The sequence below is a fragment of the Sebastes umbrosus genome, chromosome 1, assembly GCF_015220745.1.
Source record: "Sebastes umbrosus isolate fSebUmb1 chromosome 1, fSebUmb1.pri, whole genome shotgun sequence".
In the NCBI taxonomy this organism is placed as follows: domain Eukaryota; kingdom Metazoa; phylum Chordata; class Actinopteri; order Perciformes; family Sebastidae; genus Sebastes; species Sebastes umbrosus.
Genome location: NC_051269.1, coordinates 980,520 through 995,457, shown reverse-complemented (window position 1 = coordinate 995,457; position 14,938 = coordinate 980,520). Strand labels below are relative to the sequence as shown.

Here is a 14,938-nt window from a genome sequence, read left to right as displayed (position 1 = left end):
TTTTTGGGGACTTTATTTAGCATATTCTGTGTGTTCTCTTCGGTCCAGATGTCAAGCCTTCTGCAGAAGTCCAGGTCAGTCCTCTCCAGGGTCTGAAATTAGCACCCGCCACCTGCCAAATGTCCGTAACTTATTGGCAATGGCGGATAAAATGGCCAGGCCATCCGCCCCCATGGTCGTAGTTGTAAGTTTCACTTTTAGGTGACTTCTATTCAGGTTGTGCCCCCTTCTATCAGTTACTGAAGGTTCAAATGTCGACGTTAGAAGATTATTTTGTCTCTTCTAGTACCTACTCCATCGAGCGGGACCATGTCATTTATTTATGGGGAGGAAAGAAGTAGCCAGCAGTAGCTCTATAATCTGGTGGTACGGCAGCGGATACTGAAGGAACTGGCCTTCTACCTCCGAGAGGTCAAGGCCCAGTTACGTGCTGGTTAATCTTGTGTGACAAAGAGAATTTCCAAACAGACGGGTTAAAGCATAATAATACAATTTATTCCGAACACTTAATGTTGCATAAGTAAAATAAAAGAGTTTACAGATATCTGGATCCAACCTACATGTCCCTGACAACATACAGTGCATGGGTCAGTTCGTGAAGTCTGAACCCCGAGCTATCCCTGATCCAGCCTATTCATGGTTTACACAATATTAATATTCATGAGCTTATGGCACGTGATGTTTCTGCTGCAAGTCTTCTTCGTTATCTCCTTCTGACTCCTTCCTCTTCTTGACCTTGCAAAAGAAAAACACCACCTGCCTTTCCTTCCTCACAATCCCTCTATTCATAACAAATACAACAGTCAGGTTCACTTTTGTACATAATAAATCCAACAATACCTAACCTTAAATATACATAGACTGTATAATATACACAGAACCCTAACCCTGTATCACTTGCCTGACGGCAGCAGGGGGAGGTTGTGTGTATGATCTACTGTAAGGACACCAGAGATGGAAAGTTTTCACCACTCTGAAGGAAAATGTCAACACCTGTCCAGAGCATTAGGGACTCATTAGCTCCAACACTGCACACCGTTAGACTGGCGTCCGGAGGTTTACAGTCTATCTTCAGTATGATGCAATCCAATACAATAACACCAACAGCTTCAAAACATAGATTTGAGTTGAATCAAATGTCTTCATAATGAATTAATCAAAGCTTTTACAAGTACACACTTTATTGTATTGTTATGTCCACCCTGTTGTCCATTTCACTCTATTCAAATGACTTCTCCAAGTATTGAGATGTTTATATAGTAATCTGTATCAGCTCTGGTGGAATCAGAACAGGAGAAAGTGAAGGTATACATCATAAAGTCGGGTTGATTTAAGATAGGGTCCTTTTTATTTTTTCATTTTGTTTTTATTGTATGGAGTACGGATGTTAGGTAGCTTTTTCCTTTGGACTGTTTCAGATTATGTCCGCATATATTCAGGCTAATAAAATATAGATTCTTCTTGGAGTCCTTTACTGGTTTATATCAACTACCTCACTATTACTCCTGATAGCGACCGTGTTTCCTGAGCGGAGCTTGCAGGGTGAGAGAGCTAAACATTTTTCTTTTTTCTTTTTTTTTTAGCTAAATCCATTATTTTATTTTATTTCTCTCTTTTTTATTTTGTTTTCTATTTATTTACTTTTTTATTATTTATTTATTAATTTATTAATTTATTTTTATTTCCCTTTTGTGTGACCAAGACCAACAAGGGGTGGAGGGGTGGTCCTTTTTCAGTTTTATTTCATGTCACAGTCACTGAGTTATATTCTATATTTGATAGATGACCTTTACCATGTCTGTAAAAAACACCAATAAAAAAAGATTTGGAAATGAATAAAATATAGATTGTGTTGTAGTTTAAATAACCGGTGAGAGCTAATTCCTTCTTTATTAGTTGAAAGAGAATAAACAGATTGTAAAGAGTTTTTTTTTACAAGTGAAGACCACACACAGACAAAATCACTGATGTCTTTCCCAGCATTAAATGTATTTGATATTTTCCCCGTTAGTATGAAATAGTGTACGAACAACTCCGAAACAGGACTTCAGGGCTTCTTTAGAGTTTTTTGTGGATGCGTGTCGGCACAAGTTGTACAGAACAGATATCTCTTGAGGTACTTCCTGAACGTCTTGTCTCGTAGCCCGTAAACGACGGGACTGATGAGGCGAGGCACAACCTGAACAAACACTGAGATAGTGAAGCGAATGTCCAGCACCCCTTTTGGGAACAAATAAGTCAGACCGTCGATGATGAGATGGAAAACGTAGGTGAGCATGCACAACAGCAGCTGGAAGCCGTGGAGGAGGACCGTGTTCCTGGCTTTCTTGGCGTCTGTAGAAGCTGCCTGTGCGGTGAACAGGATCCTGAAGTATGTGTAGAAAAGAGTGAGCCAGACAATGACCAATAACACGGTGTTGGACACGTCTCTCTTCTCTGTCAGATAGGGTTTTCTGAAGATATTCTCTCGAAGACAAAAAACTCTAGAGCGAAAGAATTCCTGCGATTCTGTCGCCAAAGCGACGAATAAATCTGGTAGGATGGAGAGCGTACTTATCACCCAGATCAGACCGATCACAACGTACGTCTTCCTGACCGTACAGATGTTGGTGCGGTGGAGAGGGAAGCATATGGCGATGTAACAATCGACGGCCATGACAGCCAGCGTGAGGGGATTGTTTAGGTTGGCGAATACGGCTGTCATCAACAGAACGATACACAAGGAGACGTTGAGAGTGAAGACGATGTAACTCAGGACCTGAATGAGGGTGAACAGGGTGAGCAGGATGATGTCATTGATCACCAGGTGGATGTACAGGATGTAGCGAGGGTTCATGTTGAAGACCTGCAGGGACGGACACAAGTGGTTAGGAAATAAGAGGACAAGAGTAAAAACCACGTTACTGACTATATTAAAATCAGGGCTGTCAAAGTTAATTTAACGGCGCTAATTTCTTTAACCTATTAACACAATGTAGAGTGAAGATACTGGTATCATATGAAACTAAAACACCTGATGAATCCATCGGGACAAGCCATGTAATTTTAGCTTGTCATGAAGGAGGCTCCAAACTCACGCTAAAGTTTGGCAAGGAAAAACTGTCATGGGCATTTCCAAAGGGGTCCCTTGACCTCTGACCTCCAGATATGTGAATGTCAATGGGTTCTATGGGTGCCCACGAGTCTCCCCTCTACAGACATGCCCACTTTATGATAATCACATGCAGTTTGGGGCAAGTCATAGTCAAGTCAGCACACTGACACACTGACAGCTGTTGTTGCCTGATGAGCATATTGTTTTATGCTAAATGCAGTACCTGTGAGGGTTTCTGGACAATATCTGTCATTGTTTTTTGTGTTGTTAATTTATATTAATTATATTATCATATTAATTACATTTATATATATATATATTTTATAAAATTAGACTTCAAAATCTAGATATTTCATATTTTAGTATCTTCACTTGTTCGCAAGAGAGACAATGTATTGAAATGTCAAATCATCCCTCGGCCTTTAAATTCAGTTGTATATTTCCTCGGCTGCCTGTTTTGTATGGAGGACCACAAGAGCCACGTAAATAGTTATAGAGCATTTAATTGGTTAATAACTAATTATACAATAAAAATAGGCATTAAAGGTCCCATATCGTGCTAATTTTCAGGTTCATATTTGTATTTTATGTTTCTACTAGAACATGTTTACTTGTTTGCTTTATAATATAAAAGATATAAAAATGTCACTTCTTACAATATGGGACCTTTAATAAATGTGTTTTACAATTTGTGTTGTACAATAAAAATAGGTATTAATAAATTATTATTGATTGATAATGATTGATGGATTAATATTTCATTTGTAAATTATTTTCATAATTAATCTTTTTATTGCCCATTAAAATATCAAACAATGAAATACTTTGTAATTTTGTCCATAGAGTAATAAATTGATTTGTAAACACATTTATTAATACCTATTTTTATTGTACAATTAGCTATTAATCAATTAAATGCTCTATTACTATTTACGTGACTCTTGTGGTCCTCCATAGTTTTAATCCACAATTTTATAACAGAAAAAAACAGTAAATAGCAGGAGGGGTGATGTAAATGCTAATGTATGTACAAACACTGATGTAAGTAGAGAGAGTTTTCTTCTTGTAGGTTTGTCATCACCTTAAAAAGCCGGAAAAATATGATTTTGTGTGTTGTCTGTTGTTAATTGATTTCCAATAATAAACATATACAGTACATACATTTGCATAAAACAGCATATTTGTCCACTCCCATGTTGATAAAAGGATTAACTACCTGACAAATCTCCCTTTAAGGTTCATTTTGAACAGAAATGAATGGATTGACAGCCGTGATTATAATATTTATCAAAGCACACGGCTTACTCCTAAAGAAATCAAATGTACACTTTTTTTAGAAATAGACATTACTGAGACCTGATGTTTAGTGAATGTGTGTACCAGGGTACCGTTGACGTAGTTGATGGCGATGCAGAGAACCACAGTGATCACATTCTTGATTATGGCGGTGTTTAAAGTGTCCCGGTAGACGGCGGTCGTGAAATTCCTGCTGGTGTTTGAAAGACTCATGAGTCAACCGACGAGGTTCTCCAGACCTGTTTTACTGGAGAGAACCGTCGGGTACGTTACAGAACATAATAATAGATTAATATTATATTTGATCAGCAGGTCAAGTTCTTTGAAAAGCTTGAAAGCATCTCTCATAAATACAAAGCTTTACAATGTTAAATGAAAATTAGATTTGGACTCATACAGGCCATAAACGGTAATAGTTTTATTTTGAGTTAATTTCTCACTGATATTTGCACCATAAATGAATAATGTGATCATTTCTGTATTCATCACCTTCCTGTTACAGATCAGAGTGTTTTTTTTAGATTATTATTATTGTGCTCTTTAAAGATTCCACTTATTGCCCTGAATAAAGAATAAACTGAAATGAAATAACATCAATAAAATAGCCTGCTAGTTTTTATCAATACAATAAAATCTGAACTGCAACAAGTGTAAATAATACAGTTAATAATGACTGGTCCTGGTATCGTGCATACTGCCTCACTATCAAACATCATTTATATTATTAGTTACACCAATAAGTCTGCTCATACTGTATATATATATATATATTTTTTTTTTTCAATCAGACATTAGACATAATCAGACATGATTGTATGAAATAGATGTTTATCAACTTAAAGATTTTGTCTTGTCATAGCAGGAGAAGACGTGTTGCATTCAGTGTCCCAGTATAACATCAGCACCCTGAAACCAGACAGCTAACTGGAATACAGTTATTAATCACACCTGTTGGTTTTCCTGCTGTTACATGTAAGAACGCTCAGTACATTGTATGAAATAGATGTTTATCAACTTAAAGATTTTGTCTTGTCATAGCAGGAGAAGACGTGTTGCATTCAGTGTCCCAGTATAACATCAGCACCCTGAAACCAGACAGCTAACTGGAACACAGTTATTAATCACACCTGTTGGTTTTCCTGCTGTTACATGTAAGAACGCTCAGTACATTTGCTATAACTGGTGGTGCACCAAAACACAAAAAGTTTTAAGGTTATAACAAATATATTCTGAGCACACAAATAATGAACATCTTGATAGGCACGGAGGGAGATTCCATCCATGTTAATGAGAAAAAAAAAACATTATTGTTATTTTCAAGAATGAGAATGAGCCACACGCACAAAATCTTAGTAAAAATGAAGATATGGCCTCTTAATGAACACAGAATAACGCAGAAGGAATATGTACCCACCTTGGTAATAGTCATGTATGTTAATCCTCCACACAGTGGGTCAGATGTCTTTTATACAGTAGTAATTAAATGTAGATGTCATGGGATCAGGAGCATCGGTTGGTTCAATGTGTGTGTTTGGGCTTTCATTAGCAGGTAGACATTAACGAAGGCCTGAGACTATTTACACACAGTGTGCTGTTCACCTTTTTTGTTTAGTTTTGCTTCCCAGCTGTACACTTTAGATCAAATTACAATAAAATGACATTACTGTGCATTGATTTGATGCTTCTGTACAAAGTGACTTACTGTAGAACTTAAAGGGGACATATCGTGCTCATTTTCAGGTTCATACTTGTATTTTGTGTTTCTACTAGAACATGTTTACATACGTTAATGTTAAAAAAAAGCTTTATTTTCGTCATCCTGTCAGCCTGAATATACCTGTATTTACCCTCTGTCTGAAACACTCCGTTTTAGTGCATTTCAATGGAATTGCAACGGAATTGCGTTGCTAGGCAACAATTTGGGTATTGTATATTTGTGACATCGCAAATGGACAGAAATCCTAACAGCTTGTTTCAAACGCACAATTTCTGAATACGGGCTGTGTGTATTTCTCTGTTTATTGAGCGTTTTGATAGTTTAACAGTATTTATAAAGCACTTAAACCTGCTTTATAATGTGCAAGACCTGAAAATCGCACTTTTTACAATATGGGACCTTTAACAAAGGCCTGAGACAATTTACACACAGTGTGCTGTTTGCCTTTTTTGTTTAGTTTTGCTTCCCAGCTGTACACTTTAGATAAATTTACAATAAAATGACATTACTGTACATTGACTTGATGCTTCTGTACAAAGTGACTTACTGTAGAACTTTAAATAATCTCCTCATGTACACCTGCCCTTTAGGCAACAATACAACCACAATCATTTCAATATGTAGGAACTTAATAAAAACAAAAAAACTTTACAAAAAACACCTTTTTCTTGTTAGGGAATCAGGGATAAATGAATTCTGGATAAATAAAGACAACGATTAATGGCAAATACATACAACTTTTATTTGAAAATAATAAAAAGTGCAACTTCAGGACCCGCTGCTTCAGTTCTCAAGATACAAGGCAGTAGAATATTTAACTCAAATTAAAATGAACCAACAGACTTTCCAGCTAGATACGTGAGGGCGATGCTGCGTGCACATTTATATCATAACGGGGAAAAGGTAATTTTCTCTTAATAAACAACAAATGTGGACAGGGAAAGCACCTGTGGATTGATAACACCTCGTCACTTAACACCCCCAAAGTGAAACTCTGCCGACCGGCTCCTCTGCACCGCAGCGCCGGCAGCTCATGCAGACCGGCGCCCGTCTCCCACCACGCCGCTACCGGGCGAGGGAGCGAGAAGTCCCGGTATTGTGCCATAAAGTGATCATCCGTCAAAAATTGATATCCACTCGTGGGAGCGCATGCAGCATGTCATTTGCATGATATAGGCAATAATAGGCTACAATTGTTTCCGATTATGTGTTTGGAATGTCAAATTTCCAGGTTTATATTTGGAATTAGACTGTAATAATAATGGATGGGTTATGGGGATGGGTTATAGAAATGATCTCCTTTGCATTATGGCTATGGATTATTTGACGTGCTCTGTGCCCTAGATTATAAACCAGCACAGTACTTTTTTACCTTTGCTATTACCACGGACATACATTGATGTGTATTTGCACATAATGACCGTTTGATCCAGATAACAGCAGCTGGAGACTATAAACTGGCCGATAGCAGCAAGATGGCGCATGTTGATGAAGTCATACACAGGGAGAGTGACCTGCAGTAACGTTTAACATTTCTTTACTAATAAAAGTGCTAATAAACTAATGAATACAAGGTGCAAATTCTTAGTATCGATACAATCGATTATTTACCATGCAAATGGATTTTATATCGATATACGTCTCCAGTGAAGGACAACTTGCAGAGTACCTATTGATGTAGTTGGATCGTAGGAATATAAATCGATACATCGATGTAGTAGATGACTCGTTACACCCCTGTTAGTTCTAAAGACATAAGACGAAGCCCTCTCCTCTCCTCTCCTTTCTTTCCCTTTTCTTCTCCGCTCGTGAAAATGATAAAAATTCTGCAAAATCAGCAGCGGTCATAATTTTTGCCGCTGCATTCATATTGGGGAAACACTGAGTGTACTTTCACACCGTAAAGTCTAACCCTCTTTGTTCTCAGTGGCGTTTAAGATGCATCCATCTATCTATCTATCCATCTATCCATCTATCCATCTATCCATCTATCCATCTATCCATCTATCGCTCTATCTCCCAGCCAACATTCGTATGTATGGCCCATGTGGGTAGTAAATGGGCTGAAAAATGGGCCCTATATGGGATTGCTATGGTTTCCATAATGGCCCAATTTCAATTGCCCACATGGATTCCATGAAGGATTACAATGGGTGTTATACCTGGGCAACATACCCAAGACCCATCTTAGTCCCAGCCTTAAGTTCTATGTGGGTACTACATGGGGACTCCATGGGCTGAAATATGGGTTGTAAGTGGGTTTTTCCACAGTTTCCATGTTGGCCCCATGCCAGTTACCCTTGTGGGTTTCATGCAGGAGTGCACTGGGTGTTATATGGGCCCAATCTGGGCAACATAAACCAAAACCCATCTCTAATTTCCCATTAGTGACCCACCTAGGTCCCACATGGGTAGCCCACTTGGGGGAGCCCATGTGACAGGGCTACATTTGTGTTGCCCATTCTGAGCCCATACACTAATTTCCCATTAGCGACCCACCTACAACCCACATTAGTTGACCCAGATAAGATGCCCATTTTGGTACCCAGGTACCTCCAGCATAACCCATGTGGGGCCCAAATAACCATGTTGGCTGGGCTATCTATTTATCTATCTATCTATCAATCTGTCTCTCTATCTGTCCATCTCTCTATCTCTCCATCCATCCATCCATCTATCTATCTATACCTATGGGTTGATGTTTGCTCTCACTGTACACAGCAGATACTTTTGTAAATGCTGTCTAAATATTTGGTCTCGTAGCCCGTACACCATGGGACTGACAAACCTGGGGAATATCTGGACGATGATATAGGAAACAAAGAGGATATGTACATAATGTTTCGGGAACCAGTACACCAGGACCCTCTGTAACAGATGGGATACATAGGTCAGCATACACAGCAGCAGCTGAAAGCCATGAAGCAGGATGGTTTTTCTGGCCTTATGTGTGTCTCCATCGGCTGATTTAGCCGCTTTAGCTGATTTAGCAACTGAGAAGATCCGGATGTACGTAAAGAAGAGCGTGAGCCAGTTAAGTAGATAGTGTATGCAACATCCCTCTTTTTCAAGTGTATAGGGTGTCGGAACAGTATATCCCTGTTACAATAAATAGTGGAATAAAATACCTGTACGGGCTCTGTCGCCAGAATAACGAAGATGTCCGGCAGGGCTGAGACCGCACTCATGGACCAAATCCAAGCAATCAGAATATAAGTTCTCCTGATGGTACAGAACTCAGCATGTCGCAGCGGTAAACAGATAGCGATGTAGCACTCCACCGCCATGACGGCTAAATTTAACGGGGTGTTGAGGGTGGTGAAGACGCTAAAGGTAATAATGAGGCAACACAAGGAGACATTGATTTTGTAGAAGACGTAACTGAAGACAAAGAGGCTGATGGTCGTAGTGAGCTGGATCATGTCGTTTACCACCAGGTGGATGAAGAGGATGTAACGGGGATTCACATAAAACACCTGGAGGAGGGGGGGGGGGAGGGAGAACGGAACCAGTCAGTTAAATCATCTCAACTTTTTTATAACTTTAATCCATCTATTTCTTTCTTAGATTATTAAGATCAATATCATTCATTTATCAGTTATTATAAATGAATCAAATTGACCTTTATGGAGCCCCAGAGGAGAGAATTAAGTACAGATAAATAGAGAAATTAAATAATAAGAGGAATATAAAACTCAAATTGGAATAGAAGTAAAAATAGAAACTACACAAGAGGAAAATTACTAGGTTACATTGGTGTTGTGGTTTGTCAGCAAGGTATATGTTACATACACAGACTAATATATATGATTAAGTAATGATACCTGGTGTTTATCTGTATTAACCCCCTGAGACGCGCTGACTTTACTGTCTTTCAGAGGCTCAAGTAGGTTCATTTTTAGTACTCGAGTGAAGCTACTAATATCATATGAAACTACAAAACCTAATGAATCCATATGTTGGGAAGGAGGTTAAATAACGCTCCAAAGTTGGGCTGAATTTTATCAAGGAAAATTTGGCATGGCCATTCTCAAAGGGGTCCCTTGACCTCTGGCCTTCCAACAAAACAGCCCCTCTCCTCTATCAGCCCTAATGTTACCTGCAGCAGTTCACATCAGCAGAGGGAGGAGGACAGGAGGACAGGAGGACAGAGGACAGGGGACAGGAGGAAGGACTGATACTGACTGATGTCTGTTTTCTTCAGTCTTTAAAGACTTCACTTAGTATTTTCGTGTCAGGAATATGATTTTATTTATTAACATCCTAGATTGTTTCCAGTGAGATATTAAGGAGTTTATATGGTGGCTTTGCTGCTGTAAACTTTACTGTTGCTGCTCTAGAAACAACATTTAGCCTAGCTATACATAAAATACAGTATATGTATATGTATAGCTAATATGCACACTTCAATATTTGTTTATTTATCGCAAGTCATATCATCATCGCAATATTGAACAGTGTTATCCTCATATGGTGCAGGCCTAGTGTGAGAGGATGCCCCTTGCGTAGTATGAGAGTTGTGTGGAAGAGTGCCAGTTCTAGTGCTACCTTTTTGTACAGCGTGGCTGTGGCTTACAAAAGTCAACAATAAGTAATATTCTTATTAGGAATAAATTTGCCTCCTGCGTGAACTGTGCATTGCTGAATAGGGAAGGCCTAGCTACGTTACTGTATTTTAACATCGGTCATAATGGTGGTACTTGGAGGGCCAAATATTTTCTTAGGTGGTACTTGGTGAAAAAAGTTTGAGAACCACTGCACTAGAGCATTCAGAGGATGGATGGATCAGACCAGAGACCTAGAGCATTCAGAGGATGGATGGATCAGACTAGAGACCTAGAGCATTCAGAGGATGGATGGCTTTCCTAGCTACATTAACAATAAAGGGGTTTCTGAGCAGTTTACACAACACAAGTGCTCGCCATCCAATCACTGAAAAATGCAATTCTTGCAGAAATCTCCAAAATTCAAAAGTTTTTGATCCCCATCACAGCATGGCTTTTTCTATGGTGTTCCTCAAGGTCTTGGAGTCTTAATGGAACAACTTATGAGACATAATAGAGCATGGGGATGGATTCATGTTTTTCCTGATTTATGACTAGAATAACTTGACACACAGGGCTGAGCAGCATCTCAAATTAATCTTGGGCTTTCAGATGATGTACACCACTTCTATGTGACATCTACAGTTGACCTGCTATCTCCCCCTAAAGACCCCCTTAAGACCTCCTATACCCCCTAAAAAAGACTAAAACAACTCTAGAGGGTATATCTCAGAGGGTATATAAATATAATAGAAATATAATGCTGTATAAAATGTAATAAAACAGTATAACATATTAATGCACTACAGTGTAATACAAAAACAATGATAAAGGATTGTGACCTGGTGTTTTCTGAAGGTGTGAATCAGGGTACCATTGATGTAGTTGATGGTAAGGCCAAGACACAGAACAATCACATTTTTGGCCACAGCTGTGGTGTAGGAGTCTCGATAGGTCGGACCGGTCGTCACATTAGAACCATAAGAAGAGGAATTCATTGAGCTGATTTGAGGATCCTGCAAGCAAAAATATTTGAATGTTAATTCAGTGCAAATTTAAACCGAATGTGTTCATCTTTATATCAATAATGTCCTATTTTCACATTTTCCCTCCATGGCAGGAATACCTCGGTAAATAATTCAAAGGACAGTAAAGTAAATGTAAAACCAAGTAGCTCATCTTTACTTTTTATAGTAAAAGCATTCATCCTTAAATATTATCCATCCAGAAACATCACGCTTATATTTGCATGGATCGTAAATGTTCCACAATGTTAGTCTTTTCTTCAGTACCAAGAGTCACATGTTCAGTATTATTTCAGAAGGACACCGTCACACTTTTCCAACAAGCTGAAGATCATTTATGTGAAAGTGAAAAGTGGAAATCGTATTTGCTTCTGTAAAAATCGTCTAACAAGTTTGAAATGAGATCAACAAATTGTGAATATATTGTTGTTGTTGAATGATCATCTCAAAACAACAAAAACAGGCTGTCATTTTTTTAAATGAACAGCTTCTTTAAACACACGTTTACCATCTAGTTGTTAAATTGTATGTTAGAAAAGTGTGCCGTGTTTGAGCATAATATTTTCATACAGTTCAAAAGGGTTTCAGTACTATAAACAACAGCGTAATAAAGTACGGCACTAATACAGTGTGACTCTCTTACCTCAGATAGTACACTCCACTTTATGAAATGGGTCTGAAATCAGGTTCATGGTTTTATATGAAGCAGGATGATGCAGGACGACCTGCAGCATGTCAGAGAATGGTAGGTCATTGGACCAGGACCTGTCAGTAGGGTTGGCCGACTGTTTCATATTGTCCAATCGTGGCTACTCCAGATTTCGATGGGCGATCCGATCTACAGGGAGCATCTCCGTGGCTCAGCGTCTGGCGGAGCTTTAAAATAATACAACCTTTAAAGGACCAGTGTGTAACATTTCTGTGGCTCTATTAACAGAAATGTAATATAATATTAATAACCATGTTTTCATTAGTGTATAATCAGCTGAAACTAAGAATGGTTGTGTTTTCATTAGCTAATGAGTCCTTCATATCTACATAGGGAGCGGGTCCTCTTCATAGAGTCCTCCATGTTTCTCCTCCATGATGCTCCTCCATGATGCTCCTCCATGTCTCTCCTCCATGTTGCTCCACCATGTTTCTCCTCCATGTCTCTCCTCCATGTCTCTCCTCCATGTTGCTCCTTCATGTTTCTACATTAGCCCAGAAGGGACAAACCAAACTCTGGCTCTAGAGAGAGACTTTCACGTTTTTACCTGAAGGCCACCGTAGTTCTCCGACACTCTGGTGAAACTGCGGTAACGTGAGCCGCAGAGTCTTAAACCGTGGTGCCGCCCGCCGCCATCTGACTTCCTGTTGCTCCATAAAGTTGTGTTATTATGGCCAACACCGTTACCACGGTTTAACACTCATCGGCTCACGTTACCATAGTGTTGTAAAGGGAGGAGTGAGAGGAGGGGGACTCAGTTGGTTGCAATCTGCAAACACACCACTAGATGTCACCAAATCCTACACACTGTACCTTTAAGCTGCAATTCATAAAAGAGTGAACATTTTATTTTAAATATTTAAACATTACTTTTAAAAATCTGTTTCTGTGCTTGGTGCAACTATATCACATCATCATGTTCTGTTTATCATTGTTATCATTAATGTCACAATAAACAAGTCATTAACTAGGGCTGTACCAAATAGTTCCAAGCGTCATTCATAACGTTGACATTCAAACTATTATTATTATTACACCGCTGTGTTGAATACTCGATTCTGATTGGTCAATCACAGGGTTCTAAAGTCTGTTATTTCTTTACAGCAGACCGTTACTATGTATAACAGACCGTTGCTATGTATAACAGACCGTTACAATTAGGGATGTTAATAATTAACCTTTTTAACCGTTAACCAACATACACTGACAAACGCTATCGGTTAAAAAGGTTAAAGGAAATATTAATAATTAATTAAAAAGCTGAGAAAAACATCCGCTGCTACGTATAACAGACCGTTGCTACGTATAACAGACAGCTGCTACGTATAACGGACCGCTGTTACGTATAACAGACCATTCCTACGTATAACAGACCGTTGCTATGTATAACAGACCGTTGCTACGTATAACAGACCGTTGCCGTGTATAGCTGACCGTTGCTACGTATAACAGACCATTGCTACGTATAACAGACTGTTGCTACGTATAACAGACCGTTGCTACGTATAACAGACCGCTGCTACATATAACAGACCGTCGCTACGTATAACAGACCGCTCCTACGTATGACAGACCGTTGCTACGTATAACAGACCATTGCTACGTATAACAGACCGCTGCTACATATGACAGTACGCTGCTACGTATAACAGACCATTGCTATGTATAACAGACCATTGTTACGTTTAACAGACCGATGCTATGTATAACTGACCGTTCGTTGCTAAGTATAACAGACCGTTGCTACGTTCGCAGTTCTGATGTCGGACTCTGGAGGACCACTTTTGTGTCAAATTATTGATTTCTTTGAAGCTAGTATGACATGGTTGGTACCGATGGATTCATCAGGTTTTATAGTTTCATATGATACCATTATCTTCACTCTAGCTTTAAAACTGAGCCACTACAACCTCCGAAAGGTCGTTTGCGTTAATGCATTAAAGAAATTAGTGGCGTTAAGCTGTTATTATCGCGTTCACTTTGACAGCGCTAGTTGATATACTATGAAAAATAAAACCACTTAATTTTAATTCAACAATATCTTAGAAATGATTACAATACAATATTATTTCTTACAACAATTTAATTGCAAAGAAAACATAGTGACCATGAATTGGAAAATGAGGGTAATATAAAAACAGTTTTTCTCTACACTCTAGTTTAAACCTTAATGATGAGGTGATCCACACATTATAAGTCAATAAATAAAACCGATAATGTCAGGTTTCTCCAAATTTAAGTGTTGGTAAATGACAGTGAATTTAGCTCTAAGCCGGACCACTGCATAGGCCATGACTTGTACTAAAGACGTGGCAAATAGAATTAAAAAGTCAGTTCATGTAATCTTATTATACTGCAGCTTTGATTACTGCATTAGATATGAAAGGTTATCACTAATATCAGATGAGGATCATAACACGCTACAAAAGTTACATAATGATCTAAAATGTACTCAGCTATAATCCTCTCATGAGGCTGGTGAAAAGTTTAATCACAGAGACATTTGTTGCGACTATATCACATCATCATGTTCTGTTTAACATTGTTATCTTT

General features: G+C 38.6%; 1 protein-coding gene and 1 pseudogene across 1 annotated transcript; both read right to left on the bottom strand.

Moving 5' to 3' along the window:
- Positions 1 to 1,971: 1,971 nt before the first annotated feature.
- Positions 1,972 to 4,603, bottom strand: LOC119497943 (odorant receptor 131-2-like). The gene is made up of 2 exons (XM_037786387.1): positions 4,451 to 4,603; positions 1,972 to 2,845 (listed from the first exon to the last, which is right to left on the bottom strand). Exons 1-2 carry the CDS (start codon positions 4,601 to 4,603, stop codon positions 2,048 to 2,050), a joined length of 951 nt encoding a protein of 316 aa, XP_037642315.1. The 3' UTR covers positions 1,972 to 2,047.
- A 4,192-nt stretch (positions 4,604 to 8,795) lies between these two features.
- Positions 8,796 to 11,649, bottom strand: LOC119497953 (annotated as a pseudogene).
- Between the last annotated feature and the right edge of the window lie 3,289 nt (positions 11,650 to 14,938).

What these genes read in the sequence shown, in the direction of transcription:
- LOC119497943 (XM_037786387.1), bottom strand. Translation starts at nt 4,603, where the DNA reads ATGAGTCTTTCAAACACCAGCAGGAATTTCACGACCGCCGTCTACCGG. An exon ending in ACACATTCACTAAACATCAG is followed by an intron (nt 2,846 to 4,450) that starts GTCTCAGTAATG and finishes CCGTCCCTGCAG; the next exon opens with GTCTTCAACATGAACCCTCG.